General features: G+C 37.0%; 1 protein-coding gene across 2 annotated transcripts in view; it reads right to left on the minus strand.

The window, feature by feature from the left end:
- Window positions 1-3,810: 3,810 nt before the first annotated feature.
- LOC107600928 (neuroendocrine convertase 1-like) overlaps window positions 3,811-17,055 on the minus strand; it is an 18,705-nt gene continuing 5,460 nt past the window's right edge. The window contains exons 4-14 of one of the 2 annotated variants that reach the window (XM_016292918.1): window positions 16,521-16,667; window positions 14,777-14,853; window positions 10,480-10,568; window positions 10,032-10,204; window positions 8,825-9,037; window positions 8,506-8,606; window positions 8,148-8,381; window positions 6,495-6,652; window positions 6,290-6,423; window positions 6,039-6,200; window positions 3,811-4,881 (exon numbers count right to left, since the gene is read on the minus strand). In XM_016292918.1, coding sequence (XP_016148404.1) covers window positions 4,477-4,881; window positions 6,039-6,200; window positions 6,290-6,423; window positions 6,495-6,652; window positions 8,148-8,381; window positions 8,506-8,606; window positions 8,825-9,037; window positions 10,032-10,204; window positions 10,480-10,568; window positions 14,777-14,853; window positions 16,521-16,667 — 1,893 coding nt within the window. In that variant the 3' untranslated portion in view covers window positions 3,811-4,476. Of the gene's footprint in view, window positions 4,885-6,038; window positions 6,201-6,289; window positions 6,424-6,494; window positions 6,653-8,147; window positions 8,382-8,505; window positions 8,607-8,824; window positions 9,038-10,031; window positions 10,205-10,479; window positions 10,569-14,776; window positions 14,854-16,520; window positions 16,668-17,055 lie in introns of both variants that reach the window. The other variant, XM_016292917.1, reaches the window with a different exon arrangement.

Genomic DNA, 17,055 nt, shown 5'->3' on the forward strand with positions numbered 1-17,055 from the left:
GAAATGAAGAGAGAGTGTAATTGTAACCTGTTTGTCAGCAGAATCTTAAAAAGTAGAATATGTTAATGTAATGTAATGCCATGTAGAATTTCATTTCTCTTTGCATTTTTAGCTAATTGTGGTACAACATGTTTGATGTCAACAAAAAACATCAAAATACATTGCTGCTTTTAAAGGTGCTGTATGTAGGATTGACACTGAGTGGTTGAACTAGGTAGTGCAGTCCAAATTCAAAATATTGGAGAGGGTTTTTTTCACCTGGCCCCTCCTCCTCAGACTTGACGCACACGCAGGTTGCCAGATTGACCACACCAACAGGAACGAGCGCACTTGACGATGAATTAAATGAAATAAGCTGTGTTTTACGCAAATTGGCAACCCGGGGTGCCGAAATACAATTGGGTAAACTGGCAGTGGGCGGGTTTCACAAACCAAAACAGAGACCGACATTCCGGCCCAGAACTAGAGATGGGCGATACCCCTTATTTTATTTTCGATACGATACCGATATTTTTCAAGGCAGTATCGTCGATATCGATACCGATTCGATACTTCTGCACTAAACTTTTAAATTATGAAATGTATTAAATTATTAAATTACTAAGCGTAAAATGGGTAATGAAAACCACTTAACTTTATGTTTAAAATGCATTTTAACCCGTTTAATCCCAAATTTTTCCTAGACATGAAAATATCCAAATGATGCGTCATTAGTAACCCTTTGAAATAATCAATATATATATATTTTTTTTTTTTGGAAAAGTGTGTGAAAATGTTTATTTTATGGTCAGTCACAATTGTAACCGGTGGGATAATGTGTATATTGAATTAACATATTTCTGCAGTCATGAAAATTGTTATTTATTTAGCCCAGCTATTTTAAACCGTTTGATCACATTCTAGGGTTACTATTATGCATAAAAAACCCTTATACAACATTGATAGGAATACTGAGATCAAATACAAAAAAATACAACCATCAACGTATTTCAAAATTTTTTCTTTTTTGTAACTTATATCATCACATTTTTATATTAGTGCTACCAGTATTACGACATTAATATTCTAACTTATTTGTAACATTTGAACTCTTGATTTAGTGCAATATTTTGTACTGCCATTAGGGACTGCCAGTGAATGGCTGTTGCATGCATAAAATGCAACCTTTTTATTCTGACAGTGTATGATTTCTATTAACATTACAGAATAGAACATGATCAATATTATCTTTCAACGTTCAATTTAAAGATTTGTAACTGCACAAACTATGTAGGCTACAATTTCAATTTGTTTATTGGGAAATAACTCAAACATTTATGTTTTTATTTCTGTTCTCTGATAAGCATTGTTCAGGGCTGCCATTCCCAAAAGCTTTAATGTCTTGTTATGATACTTTTGGGAAACGCAGCCCTGTTTGAATGCACTGTCAGCAGTGAGTGAATGCACTTATTGTTTATTTTTTAGATAAACAAGTATGTTAACTTAGCATGTTTCTTAAATATCGGCAAACCTATTATGGTATTTTTATGCTTTAATAGAGTCAAAAACTTACATACAGCACCTTTAAAGGCTGTTAAAAACAAATAGTCACTCTCAAATCATCTACTATAATATTCCGTCAGCTGCTTTAAATGTCAATAGGGAAAGATGCTGTTTGCAGCCAGATGGTGTAGTTGCAACATCTACCAGCAGAGGCAAATTCAGATGAGCTAACTAGCAACACCTTCACCAGATGGGTTAAATATGTTGCAGCCTTGAACTTTGCCATTTTTAGTGTGCATTTTGCATCACAAGATGGCGCTATGTCTCTTTATGACATTCCAAACAAGTCAGTATTCTGTAAAACAGACAGTGAGAATATTAAACAAAAACCTTGCCAAATTCTCACAGCATCAGCACACTGACAAAGCAGATACAAAAGCTTCTTTGCCTATAAAAGTGTTCACTTGATTGATTTGACGTTTTAATTGATGTAATTACCACTAGAACAGTTCAGGCTGTGACTTGTTCTCTAATTACGCTCATAATTCACTGATTTCAATGGGTTAGGCTATTGCATGTCCTTTAGCAAGAATATATTGGCCAGTTTACAGTATATTGAGGTAATATTTGGACATGAAGAATAGCTGTTACACAAGGTGTACACGAGGTGTTTGCATTTTAATGAGTTCTAAAATCATAATTATTTATATAACTATTTAGAGATTATTCGAAAAGCATGTGTTTCTAGAGAGAGCAGGGGAGAGGTACAAGTTGTGCAAAAAAAGGGCAGAGAGATTAGGCTTTAAGGTGTCCCACAGGTATTTGTACTCGGTATTCTACAGTTTACTGAATGATTGTTCTCTAAACACTGCCATTCTGAGCGTTATACGGAGATCTATAAGCACTCAGTAGAACCAGGTGTTACTGATGTTCTTTAGTCTATGAACAGGGTTTCCCAGGTTTTTTATTTTGTCAGCTAAACCACGTAAGTTGTTCACTGGAATTACCTGAGATGTTAAGTAATGTTAATTTTTTTAAATACTTATTAAGTATACTAGATATACATTTAATGGCAAATGTTTCTATATATAACTGATAATTTTCCTCATTTTTAACAATTTGCCTATTTTTTGGACTATTTTTGGAATAAACAAAAAATAAAGGAATTATTTTATTTAAAAATGTATTGTGAGCAAAACAGTGTAATTTTAGTATCATTGATATATTATTAAAGTTTTTGTATATACTATTTTATTTTTATATTTTCAGTTTTTACTTTAATTTTTGAATGTCTATATCGTTTTTACTCATTTTTATTTATTAGTTTTATTTTGAGTTATTTTAGTACTTCAATTTAAACTAAATGAAAAGGAGAAATGTTGCCAGCTGAGATAAAAGAAAACAATTTTAATACTGTTATTTTCTTTTCTTTTCTTTCAAGTAATGAAAATATCTTTGATTCAAATAATGAAAATGTCTTATGGTTTAAATTTTAGTTTTAGTTAACAACTAAATCAACTTAAATAAATTAAAATTAAGATGAAGCAGTAGTTTCTTACAGAATTTTAGACAAACACGGTTCACCTACAATACATAATTACCTTAACTATCAAATATATTAACTATCGCAATCAAAATTAACTTGGCCAATTTAGAATAAAACAGTGAGTGTACATCATTTTAAATACAATTTTCTCTACAGGGTAAATATTTTAAAGAAGGTAAAGTACCTTAGTGTATCTTTCATTTGGCATCGGTACTTCCTGTAGTTCCATCATTAACCCCTAGGAATCCACAAAACCCGGTTAGGAAACCCTGCTCTAGAATAACACACTATTTTAAATATCGATTTGAATTGTGAAAAGTGGGTGTTACAAACCACTGAAAATTAAGAGAAATTTGTGACATCAGTCAAAAAGGCAAGTCGTTTTAGAGGCGGAGAGCAAGTTATATTTTGTTAAAATATCAAGACAAACATTTATTTATTTAGAATAGCGTGCACTCACGAATCATGCACAAAAATGTGCATTGAGAAGGTCAATTGGGTCAAATTTGATTTCACATCGACTTTAAGGAATAACCCATCCAAAAATAAAATGAATTTACTCACTTTCATGTCATTCCAAACCTGTATGACTTTCTTTCCTCTTTTTTTTTTGGAACACGAAAGAAGATATTTTAAAGAATAATGGTTTCGGTACCATTGACTTCCAAAGTATGATAAAAAATACTAATGGAAGTCAATGGGACCCAAAACTGTCTGGATAGCAACATTCTTCAAAATATCTTCTTCTGTGTTCAGCAGAAAAAAAATGTAAATAGGTTGGTAAAAACAGAAGGGTGAGTAAATGTTTCGTTTTTTTTTTTTTTGGTGAAATTTCCCTTTAAACTGATTCTTTCACAAATCGTTACAATTTACAACCATTGTCTTTATAGTAGAATATTCTCATAACATCCTAATGTAAACATTTTATAGCATGCAGAAGTTGGTGGCAGTGAAGGCAACATGAGAAAAATTATCAAGAGGGCAAAGGGCACGAGACGCCATAATTGGTCCTGTCACTGCTTTTAAATCTTAGCAACCTGGTTCAAAACTGAGGGATAAATACAGCTGGCTGTTCATCACAGATATACAAACACTCACACTGACAGACACAGGCCGTAGAATGCTTATAGTTGATAACTACATGTGCAGATAAAAACAAGCTTGTCTGAAAGAGAACAAAACTCATCTTATTTCATCCCCGTCAACTCAAGTCCCCTCGAGTGTACCAGCTTACTTCCTTCCATGCCCCTTTGCCCTGCTGAAAAGACTAGCGTAGCAGCTAGTTTTAGATGTTGTGATGCGTAACTTACTCACCAAGACCAGTTTAACAAGCTGTTTCACTACTAAAAGCTTCACAAACTAGGTTTTACTGGTGGACCTAAGCTGGTCTTTTCAGCAGGGCATCCAGCTTCTGTTACCTACTCTTCCTGTCTTTCCCTGTTCCCGTCTCACTGCAGGTCGTCTCCGAGCATGTCAAACAGTGCCTGCAGCAGCCGGTCGTCTCTGTGTCTGTACGGTTGGGCTCTGTAGAAGTTGTCGCTGTAGTCACTGAACAGGCCATTCTCGGAGCCACTGAAGCGGTTTAGCTGGTCGAGGGCCTGGTACAGCTTCTGCGGGGGGATCCTCTCAGGCTGAAAGGTCTTGGGAGGAGCCGGAGGAACCGCCAGAGCGTGCTGAGGAACCACCGGGGTTTGCCTGTTGAAGGCCGACTGGAGGAGACGCAGCAGGGCCAGATTGGCAGAGCCTGGAGCTTCTGCATTTTTTTCTGGTACGCTGATGGAAGCAGCAGACGGGAGTGAGTCTGGGACCACTAGACTTGAAATTTCAGGTTTGTGAGCTGGAGTCGGAGCTTCCTGCTGGTCAGAGAGACAGAAAATTGAGATAAGAGTGGAAGAATTGCAAAACGCTTATTTCCAGCAGGTAGAAGTTGATGTTTGGCCAGAGATTGTATTAACTTTCACCCTCAATTTAGCATCTGTAGACTTTCCTTACAATTAAAAGCACCAATTTCTTTTTTGTTTGCATATTACTTGGATCAACCTGAAACTACATTATGTATTTTTTTATATTATATAGATATATAAATTGTAATTTTTTTAATTTAATCAATGACACAATAACTGTCAGAATTTATTCCTGATTTCAAATATATTTTGGACTAAAAAAGGCAGTTCCCCTATATAGTTAACTCCAGAACACACTTAAAATAAGCATAAATAAATATGTATGTATAATACATTTTATATATAATTATAACAATTATTAAATATGTAGAATTTTTATAAAGATTTATTATAAATGTATTTTATTATGTCATGTATTTATTTATTTATAATCTATATTTCATTATGTTAGTATATTTAGTATATACATTTATTTCATTCTTTATTAATTATACATTCATGTATTTTATATTATACATATGTATAATAAATGTAAAATACACTATTGCTTTGAATAAATTTATATTTATTTAATATGATATATAAAAATATATGTACAGTATATACACACACACACACACACACACACACACTATGTATATACAGTATATATATTATTATGTCATGTATTTATTTATTTATAATCTATATTTCATTATGTTAGTATATTTAGTATATACATTTATTTCATTCTTTATTAATTATACATTCATGTATTTTATATTATACATATGTATAATAAATGTAAAATACACTATTGCTTTGAATAAATTTATATTTATTTAATATGATATATATGTATATATGTACAGTATATACACACACACACACACACACACACACACTATGTATATACAGTATATATATATATATATATATATATATATATATATATATATATATACTGGATAATACAAATTTGTTATATAAATGTGAATATAAAACAAATTGTTTGCACAAGTCGAAGGTCAACAGACCATGGACTAAAATTATAAGAAGAAATTTGCTCTACAGTTACTGTATAATTTGCACATTGACATTTTCTAAAGTTTGACTCCTGCTCTGACCTTGATCATGTCTTCCATCGGTTCCACTCCTCTGCGATCGTTTTGTACAGCATTGTAGGGTGTGTAAACCCTCGCCTCCTTCATGTGCTCTGGCTTCTCAGACGTCCCGTGCAAAATCAACTTCCAGCTGATAATCTGACCCTCATTCTCCATCCGTCCAGACTGTATGCAAAAGAGAGAAGGAAATAGATTTTGATAAGCAGGCGCTTCATGTGCATTTAATATTTGTTTGCAGAGATGCTTTTATATACCGTATCTGTAATCTTCAGGGTCCAAGTGCCGGTGGGGTTTTCTCCCCAGCTGTGCACAGACATAAAGGCCCAGTTTCGGAAACCGTTGGATGACGTGTCCCTCTCTCTCTCCGCCAGCAGGACTGTGGTGGTACCTAATGGGACAAACCCAAAAATCAGTATTCTCATTCCCAAACGTGCACACGTTTAAGTGTTTTTGTCAGACCTGATGGAGACGTCAGCGTGATGTGCAGGTCTCCTCTGCGTGTGTACTCAATGCTGACCTCCACCTGCACATGCTCCAAAGATACAACACAATTCGCCTGTCCTGCACAGGCCTTAGTGGGGATCTCAATGGATATCTCACCTGCAGCCTTCAATGGCCTGTAAACAAAAAGGGTATTTTTTTAAGTTTGTAAACACAGTTAAACACATTTTATGTTGTAAATAGTGGTTCATGTAGCTCAACAAGTGTTAGCAATGACAAGATTCACAGGAAATACACAGGCTATGTTTGGAATGGGATACTAGTGTAAAGTTTGGAGTAATGTTTTTTTTTATTTTTATTATAAATTAATATTTTTACTCAGCAAGGATGCTTTAAATTGATAATATGACCGTAACGTTCAAATTAATGTTGAATTTTCTAATCATCAAATAATCCTTAAGCATGATTTACGGTTTCCACAAAAATATTAAAGGGGTCATATTCTGTCACACCAAAATACACAAAATAATGATCTTTAAAATAGCATCATATGACCCCTTTAAGCTGCTTGATAATGTTAAAAAATGTTTCTTGAGCACCAAATCAGCATATTAGAATGATTTCCGAAGGATCATGTGACACTAAAGATGTAATGCTGCTGAAAATTCAGCTTTGCTGTCACAGGAATAAATTACATTTGAAGACTTATTCAAGTAGAAAAAAATATTTTAAATTGTAATAATATTTAAAAATATTATTTTACTGTATTTTTGATCAAATAAATTCAGCATTTGTGAGCAATAAAAAAATATTTCTAACCCCAAAAGTTTTGTGTAAAAATGTCTCAATTTAGGTAGTATTATCAAATAATTAATTTAAAAACACAAGCATTAATTTGACATTTGAACATTAATGAAGGGATTTTCTGCCCTCTGTTCCCTAGACAGAAACTCATGAGTGATATGAACTGTAATCCCTGCAGATTACATTGAAAGTCACAGACTTTGCATCAAGCAAGTGCCATGATGATAATGCCCACTAAATGCTAAAACAAGTGCTCATGGATGGATGGACAGCCTATTGAGTGTGCCATTCACTCATTCTACAATGCTTTAGACAAGTTACAGCAAATACCAAAAAATGGCATGTGCTTTTGCTGTGCATGATTACGTGGCATGCTATAAACAACATTACAATGTGTGTCGTGACATTTGCATTACTAGGAATTTTAGATCCAGGGAAATTAAACATCTGTTCAGGTGCCCTTCTTCCAGCTGAGCTTTGTCTAAACACTAAAGCCGCACAATCTCTAAAGGTTTATGATGTAAATGCAGGACGAAAAACAATTCAAGAGCTCTGGCTCTTGAGTAAAAATGGATTCCAGTTCTAAATTCCCAAAATATACATTTGTTTGAATTACAAAAGCAGTCGTTAAGAACAAACAGATGGATGTAAATGCGCACACACACACACACACACACACACACACACACACACACTGGATCTGTTGAATTAATGTGGCTATTAATAAATCGCCATAGCTGAGCGCAGTAACAGATGGCTGGAGATCAGGGTGGCTTTGTCTTCCATGTGTGAGGTGCAACACCACAGCCTTCTGCTGCAAAAAGCCATATTTGTGTTTTTATCCTAATATCAGGAAGCAAACTATACCTTGGTTGGAACGTCTCATCTCTGACGATGCACTGTTTCTTCTCCGGAATGTGCTTCCAGACTTTGGGATCGGCCAGATCTACTAGAGCTTTGGCATTCAGGAGACCAAACCCAAAACGACTGTTGACCATCAAACCAGCTCCATTCCTTTTCCAGCCTGGGTTATTGGCCAGGGGATCAAACTCAGACGTCCAAACCACTAAGTGCTGAAGGTCTCGCCAGGTCAGATCAGGACTAGTGTGGAGAGCAAGAGAGCACATCCATATTTTTATTCAAATCGAAATCACTTCTTGTAAGAACTGATGTAAAACCAATGTAATCCTACAAAAACATACAAATTGCAAGATGTTTGACATACTTTTGCTCCAAAGCCAGTGCAAATATCCCAGCAGCCAATGGAGCAGATGCAGATGTGCCAGTGTGCGTCTCTGTGCATTCATTGTGCAAATCGGCACTAGTCTGTAAGACAATAAGCCAAAAGATAAAATGTTAACACAACAAAACCCAATAGAGAACAAGCAAACACGCCAACCAAAAGGACACAAAGCTGTCACACAATCTATTTTATTGCTCTCCAAGGAGACATTTAGTCATTCGACACAAAGGAAACCAAAAGCAATATAATAACTGAGATCATAACAGCAAGAACATGTATAACCGAAGCAAATGAGACTCACAATTCTCTGGTCGGTGTAGTCTCCGCTGCTGTAGGCCGTGGCCAGTGTAGAGGAGCATTTCTCAGCGTACCAGGGAGACAAACCCTGCTGGGATGCACTGCTGATGGAGATGGTGTACAGACTGTCTGTGTATCCATCACAATCACAGTTGTCGCCCTGACGACCACCGTTACCAGACGCCCAGACGAAAATGGAGCCCTTCCCACCACGACCCTAGAGTAAAAACAGTTATTTGGAGATCATAATGGGTTTGTGTTAAGAGTTACACGCCATTAGAACAATGTATTAGCTGGGTGGCTAGGGTGCTAGGGTGCTCTGGATTGTTGTTAAATGGCTGCTAGTTTGTACTGGGTGGTTTCAAGTTGGTTGCTAGTGTGTTCTGGGTGGTTGTTAAGTGGATTTTAGTGTGTTCTTGGTCATTGCTAGGGTGTTCTAGGTGGTTGTTAAGTGGTTGCCACAGTGCTTTGTGTGGTGATTGTTGCTAGGGTGATCTGGATGATTGTTAGATGGCTGCTAGGGCGTTCTGGATGGTTGTTAAGTGGTTTTTAGTGTGTTCTTGGTCATTGCTAGGGTGTTCTAGGTGGTTGTTAAGTGGTTGCCACAGTGTTTTGGGTGGTGGTCGTTGCTAGGGCGTTCTGGATGATTGTTAAATGGTTACTAGGTTGTACTGGGTGGTTTCTAGATGGTTGCTATTGTGTTCTTGGTCATTGCTAAGGTGTTCTGGGTGGTTTCTAGAGGGTTGCTAGGGTGTGTTGATTGTTGTGATGGTTGCTAGGGTGTTCTGGGTCACTGCCAGGGTGTTCTGGGTGGTTGTTAAGTGGTTGCCAGGGTGATTTTGGGTGGTGGTCGTTACTAGGGTGCTCTGGATGTTTGTTAAATGGTTGCTAGGTTATACTGAGTGGTTTCTAGGTGGTTGCTAGTATGCACTTGGTCATTGCTAAGGTGTTCTGGGTGGTTGCCAGAGTGGTTTGGGTAGTGGTCATTGCTAGGGTGCTCTGGATGTTTGTTAAGTGGTTGCTAGGTTGTAATGGGTGGTTTCTAGCTGGTTGCTAGTGTGATGGATGTTAAGTGGTTGCCAGGTTGTTTTTGGGTGGTGGTCATTGCTAGGGTGTTCTGGATGGTTGTTAAATGTTTGCTAGGTTGTACTGGGTGGTTGCTAGATGGTTGCTAGTGTGTTCTTGATCGTTGCTATTCCCACACTTCTCACCTTCTGGATACCATACTCAAAAGCTTTCTGGGCCAGGCGCCCAGGCCCCTCCACGGTCTTCCCGTCATCATTAGGGCCCCAGCTAGCGCTGTAGATGTCCACGTGATCAGGGTTAAAGCCAATGGAACTGGCTTCAATGGCATCTGTCACGATTCCATCCAGCATTCGTATCCCTGCAGATGAGAAGCACAAAATATGACCTTTGCTGAAACGGCAAAAAAATGTTCAAGTGTTTGAATGCTGGTGATTAAATGAATCCCATAATCTGTGCTGCTATATGATGTTATGACTCACTAAAGATTATATGTCCAAGTGGACATGGACAAATTGTGTACGTGCATGACCGGTTGTACAGGTCAATGCTGTCATATAATCACACTACATACACCAGTCAAACCAGATAATTTAAGATTCAAAAAATGAACAAACACAGCTTGACAACACATACCTCCTACTTTGGAGTTGTAGGCCACACCGACACCACATTTCTTGTTGTCTGCTTGCATGGAAATCTCTCCAGCACATCTGGTACCATGCCTGAGGATATGCAGCAGAGAACAGGGTAACAATTCAGCTCCATTCAAATTGAATAAAGCCCGCACGTTCAAAATTCATTATATCTACATTTGTAGACCAACACTGATATGCAACAGTGGTTTCCAGGACATTAGTATGTGGTTGCCAAGGTCTTCTTACTAGTTTTTATGGCATTACTACATGCTTACAAGTTCTGGTGGTTGTAAGGGTGTTAGTTGCTTGGATGTTCTTGGTGGTTGCTAGATGTTGCTAGGGTGTTCTGGATGGTTGCTAGTGTTTTCTGGGTGGTTGCTAGGGTGTTGTTAGATGGACAGGGGTTCTGGATGAACTGGGTCAATGCTAGATGGTTGCTAGTGTGTTCTGGGTGTTGTTGTTAGGGTGTTCTGTGTAGTTAGGATGATCTTAGTGGTTTCTAGATTGTTGCTTGTGTGTTCTGGAAGGTACAGTGTTCTAGGTGGTTAATACATGGTTTCTAGGGTGTTCTGGGTGGTTGCTAGAAAATTTAAGGTGTTTTCTGGGTGGTTGTTAGGGTGTTCTGGATAGCTTCTAGTTGATTGCTTTTGTGTTCTGGATGGTTTCTGGATTGTTGTTAGGGTGTTTATGGTGTTTATGGCAGTTGATAGGCGTGGTTGCTGGATGGTTGCTAGTGTGTTCTGGATGGTTGCTAGTGTTTTTTGGGTGGTTGATAGGGTGTTCTGGATGGTTGCCAGGGTGTTGTTAGATGGACAGGGGCTCTGGATTGCCAGATAGTTGCTAGTATGCTCTGAATTGTTGTTAGGGTGTTCTTGGTGGTTACTAGATGTTGCTATGGCGTTTTGGATGGTTGCTAATATTTTCTGGGTGGTTGGTAGGGTGTTCTTGGTGATTGATAGATGTTGCTAGGGTGTTCTGGATCATTGCTAGTGTTTTCTGGGTGGTTGGTAGGGTGTTCTGAATGGTTGCTAGGGTCTTGTAAGATGGACAGGGGTTCTGGATGGACTGGGTTATTGCTAGATGGTTGCTAGTGTTTCCTGGCTGGTTGCTAGGGTGTTCTGGATGGTTGCTAGTGTTTTCTGGGTAGTTGCTAGGGTGTTGTTAGATGGATAGGGGTTCTGGATGGACTGGGTTATTGCTAGATGGTTGCTAGTGTTTCCTGGCTGGTTGCTAGGGTGTTCTGGATGGTTGCTAGTGTTTTCTGGGTAGTTGCTAGGGTGTTGTTAGATGGATAGGGGTTCTGGATGGACTGGTTATTGGTAGGTGGTTGCCAGTGTGTTCTGGGTGTTGTTGTTAGTGTGTTCTGTGTGGTTGTTAGAATGCTCTGGGTGGTTTTTAGATTGTTGCTTGTGTGTTCTGGAATGTTGCTAAGGTGTTCTAGGTGGTTGGTATATGGTTTCTAGGGTGTTCTTGATAGTTGCTAGCATGTTCTTGGTGGTTGCTATTGTTTTCTGGGTGGTTGCTGGATTGTTGTTAGTTTATTTTGGTGGTTATTAGTGTGTTGCTAAGTGATTGCTATTGTGTTCTGGATGGTTTCTGGATTGTTAGCGTGTTTATGGTTGTTGTTAGGAGTGGTTGCTGGATTGTTGCTAATGTATTCTGGATGGTTGTTAGGGTGTTCTAGGTGGTTGTTATACATTTTCTAGGGTGATCTTGATAGTTGCTAGGGTGGTGGTTGCTAGGTGTTCTGGATGGTTGCTAGGTGGGTACTATTGTTTTCTGGGTGGTTGTTAGGGTGTTTGGCGGTTGCTAGATCTTACTAGGATGTTTTGGGTGGTTGCTAGCGTGTTCTGCATGGCTGCTAGTTTTTTCTGGGTGGTTGGTAGGGTGTTCTGGATAGTTGCTAGGGTGTTGTTAGATAGACAGGGGTTCTGGATTGCTAGATAGTTGCTAGTATGTTCTGGATGGTTGTTAGGGTGTTCTAGGTGGTTGCTATATAGTTTCTAGGGTGTTCTTGATAGTTGCTAGCATGTTCTTGGTGGTTGCTATTGTTTTCTGGGTGGTTGCTGGATTGTTGTTAGTGTATTTTGGTGGTTATTAGTGTGTTCTTGGTGGTTGCTAGATGGTTGCTATTGTTTTCTCAGTGGTTACTGAATTGTTGCTAGTGTAGCTTTTAAGGTGTTTTGGATGGTTGCTAGGGTGTTGCTAGTTGGACAGCAGTTCTGAATGGACTGGGCTGTTGCTATAGTTGGTAGTGTCTTATGGTGGTTTCTAAGGCGTTCTTGGTGGTTGTTAGGGTGTTCTGAGTGCTAGGTGGTTGCTTACAGGTTCAGCTCAAATGCTATAACACCAGATATGCGCTTTTTATCATTTTAATTGTCGTCTAAGTGAAAATCATTCAAGTCTAATCTCTTATAAAAAGTAACATCTCTACTCAAGAAGCCATAAGATGTGAGAAATCATTCGAGACTTTGGGTTAGTGTTTGTTCATATCCCTTATCCTGAATGTGAGCAATAGCAATAATGATGCTAGTCTTCTCATTCACCGCTAATAACTGTAAAAAATAGAGGAAAATTGTTCTCAGTGACTGATGTCAAAGATTAGACAAACAATGGATAACCGTTAGATAACATTAGAGTCGTTTGCTAAAAATGATTATAGTTGTGCTTGATCTTGAAAACTGTTAATGATTATTTGTTTCCCTCCATGTCTATTCAAGAGAGTGTGTGCATAATTATGAGTGTTTGTTTGTGTATGTGTATGTGTATGTGTGTGTGTGTACAGAAGCACAATAGCTGGTACAGTACGAGTCATTCACTGGCATAGCCTAAGAGAGACACACAACCACATGGAGAAAGAATAATGACTGTTTCTATTTCCACGACCACTTATTTTTTGTTGCAAAGCTTCGTTTTCACCAGGACTGTCAATTAAATGTGTTGATTTAATTAATAAATAAAGCAACAAGAAATCAATGCAATTATGTATGCTCCCTGACCTGTATACAAATGTAAACTTCTTCTGTTTGACACATTCCCTAAGGCACTAATGACGTAAGACACCGAAAAACAACAATGCAACTAAGATGTCAATCTACATCCAAAACACACTGCAGATGAGTACAACAATGTTCATGTTTAAATCTGTTTATTTTCCTGTTTTTTCTTTAAACCTTTTTTTGGAAATTCTTCCAAATTTGTGGAACTGTACATGTAGACAAGCAACTAGTCAGGCAGCTAGAATTACATGTAAAATTAAGAGACCACACAGCTTAAACAAATAATATATATCACCTTAAAATAGGCGTTTACAAATATTTTAAATATTTATTTAAATTTTTTTAATAATATTATTACTATTATTTAAATTCTTAAATTATTTATTTCTTTTAATTTAAGATTTAATTAATTATCTGCTTTTTAATTTACGAACCCCCTGGAGTTCCTACACAAACCCCAGTTTGAGAAACCCCGGTGTAAAAGTAATCCAAAAGTAGTCCGATTATATTTCCTAAAATGTGTCATGTATTTAATCACAATTACATTACACAATTTACAATTTCATCATCATGTAAATTGTTATCAGTAATGGACTACAATAAGTTATCTACCCATCACTGTATATAAACAATATAATTAAACAATACAATACTTTCAATTTTTTTGCTTTCCTTTGGCACTATAATTTCCTAATGGATGAATCGGATTAATTCAAGAATTAAATTTCAACAATTATATAAAAAAAATTAAAGAATATTTTATTATATGTGTAGGCACCAATTGAGTGCTCTAGTTTTCCTATAATAGAGAGGTTTGGTGCTGATTTGATTTCTTTCTTGACTTCTATCTGTAATTTTGAGCCACATAGATGTGGATGGGTTCTGATCCTCTTATGTAAGACAGCACGAGTGATGGAATGGATTACACTCGTTCCCTGATGGAGAACAGACCTTCTCAGATCAGACCTACTGACACACTGTCAGCTCTCCTTTCATAGCAGCTGGAAAGCAACGGCAGTCTGGTCTAATTCTCTCTGAACAGATTTAGTATGATGTTAAATAAATCTGCTAATCTCTTTAAAGAGGGCAGAAAAGAACTATGCCAGTCCGAGGCTGGTAACATTCTTCAGTCAGTCTCCTTATCGATGTATGAGGTGCTTAACATAATTGAAAGGCTAAAGGCTTTGAAAAATCTGTCCTTGTGCTTTTCCAAGTGTGGATCAGAGCTTTTGAGATTTTCTGTCCATTCATCTAGATTCTAGAGAAATGAAATAGTATAGAGATTAATTTACTCACTTGTTTTCATTGGTGGAGTCGTATCTGGGAAAGGGATCTGGATCGTTGTCATTAAAATCATAGCTAGCAGCAGGATCCTATACAGTGAGGAGAAAGAATAAATAAGGATTGCGGTAAAACAATTTCTAGCATACGCAGAATAAACAACAGTAGTATCAGTATGTGGCAATCAGATGTGTTTTTATAGGAAGGGAGAAGAATAGAATCGTTCAGAATAGGATAGTAGCATACTACTCTTACTGTTTCTAAAAAAAAACACAATATGTTATTTCCTGGGATCATAACTGGACAGTGAGTTATGCTGTGTTTACATTGAGTCAGAATTACTGTAATTGACATTTTTTTATAGTGTTCACACCCTGGACTCAAAAAAAATATATTTTTAGAAATGCTCATAGTGTAGAAATCCAACTAAGCACTCATTAAATGTCTTGTTAACAAAAAACTCTATGTTTTTGCACTCCACTGCCCTACTTTTACATTTTTTTTATGTATTACATTTAATCACATATTGTGTCTTGCACATGACACTACATTTAAAAAAAAGATGAAATATGTTTCTTTTTTTAAAAACTGCATTATTCTGCATCCAATGCTTTTAAACGCAAAAACGTGTTGTGTGTGAACTGGCCCAAAAATTTAAATGTTTTTTGGGAAAGTTGGGATAAATGCTGCCAAACAGAATACGGTGTCGGTTAACTTTGTAATTATGAAAATTCCAAAATGGTGTGAACGTAGCAATGTAATGTGGGCATGTGACAAATTTGCAGCAGAATTATTATAGTTAACTAAAACTAAAACCATAAAAACCCTTTTTGGTTACTTGCAATAAAATAAACGTCAACTGTGTAAACATTCAAATGAAAACAGAAAATACAGAAATAAAAACTAATGCAAAATAATAAAACTATATTTCAACTGTAATATCTATAATATCTCACTGATACTAAAATAACACTGGTTTATGGTTTCATAATGCATTCTCTTTTACAAACAATAAAAAAATAGAAAGCATGATGCAGAAAGCTAAATGTATTAGACTCCAAACACAGCTAGTTAATGTTTTTTTATGTTTAATGTGTTGATAGTTTATGCTATTTTATTTTATGTTTCTTTCATTTTTTTATATTGATATGCTTTATTCTAAAATGTTTTTTTAGAAATAAAATCATGTGTTTAACATTTTTTACAATATGTTTTTTATTGAATAAACATACATAAAAATGAGTTTATGCTAATAAAAATGTATTATTATTAACAAGTTTTCTGTTTTTATTTCTCAGAGAAGTGCGCACACATGTGAGTCAATTACACTATCATCGCCAGCATCAGACACATGCGGGTCTCCACTCGATTTAAGGCTTTCTTTTTTGTAAGACTGCTATTTGTAAACAAGCCAACAGCAGAGTGACGGCTGATACTACAATGTACTCAAATGCTAATAGGAGACAGATGTTTGATGTTATCCTGTGATTTATGAGTCATCTCTATTGCAAAAAAAGGGATGCTGGGCTCACTGCAGCCTTATGTAAATGCCACACATTCAGAGTGAATTTTTAAATAGCTTTGAATGAGCGAGTGGGATTGTTTGTTTGTGACCTTCTGTACTGGAGGTTCTCATCAAATGGCTTTGCTCTAGTCGTGGTAGGTGTCACTATCCTCTGCACGGTTGAGGGGTCGGCGTTGGCATGGAAACAACAGTGGATGGTGGTCGAGTAGGCATTTCCAATGATGACACACTTACATAGTTAGGGTAAATGTCGGTGTGGTTCCACTCGAGGCCATCATCCAGCACGGTAATGACCACTCCTTTGCCCGTAATGCCCTTCTTCCAGACCGGGATCACGTGCAGGTCCAGTTTGGGCAGGGATGATGACATCCGGGTGTCTTGCTGGAAGGGGAGGATTAGGAAAGACAGTTTAAGTGAATATGTGTGCAATCCAGGGTCATATTCATGAGTACCGTTCAACACTCTCAGGTACTCTACTCTCAACCTCTTCATGAAGACAAAAGCCCTTTTTGTATTACTCAACCACTGACCCTTCCAACAAAAGCTGTTTGTTTGAAAATGAAAGCCGGCGATGTAATCGTCCATGCTGACCTTTTGGTTTGTGGAGACTATTTTCAGCCCAGACTAGAGCGTGAGGGGATTTCTTCTTATTGACCGATAATTAAATATCACAGAGCAGCTGTGCAATGATGGGAAATACACTGTTCGTATGGCAGTCCAATTCTGCCACATCAGAAACACCGCTAATAACTGCTAATAATTATATATA

Source organism: Sinocyclocheilus grahami, unplaced genomic scaffold (assembly GCF_001515645.1).
Source record: "Sinocyclocheilus grahami isolate Dianchi unplaced genomic scaffold, SAMN03320097.WGS_v1.1 scaffold294.1, whole genome shotgun sequence".
In the NCBI taxonomy this organism is placed as follows: domain Eukaryota; kingdom Metazoa; phylum Chordata; class Actinopteri; order Cypriniformes; family Cyprinidae; genus Sinocyclocheilus; species Sinocyclocheilus grahami.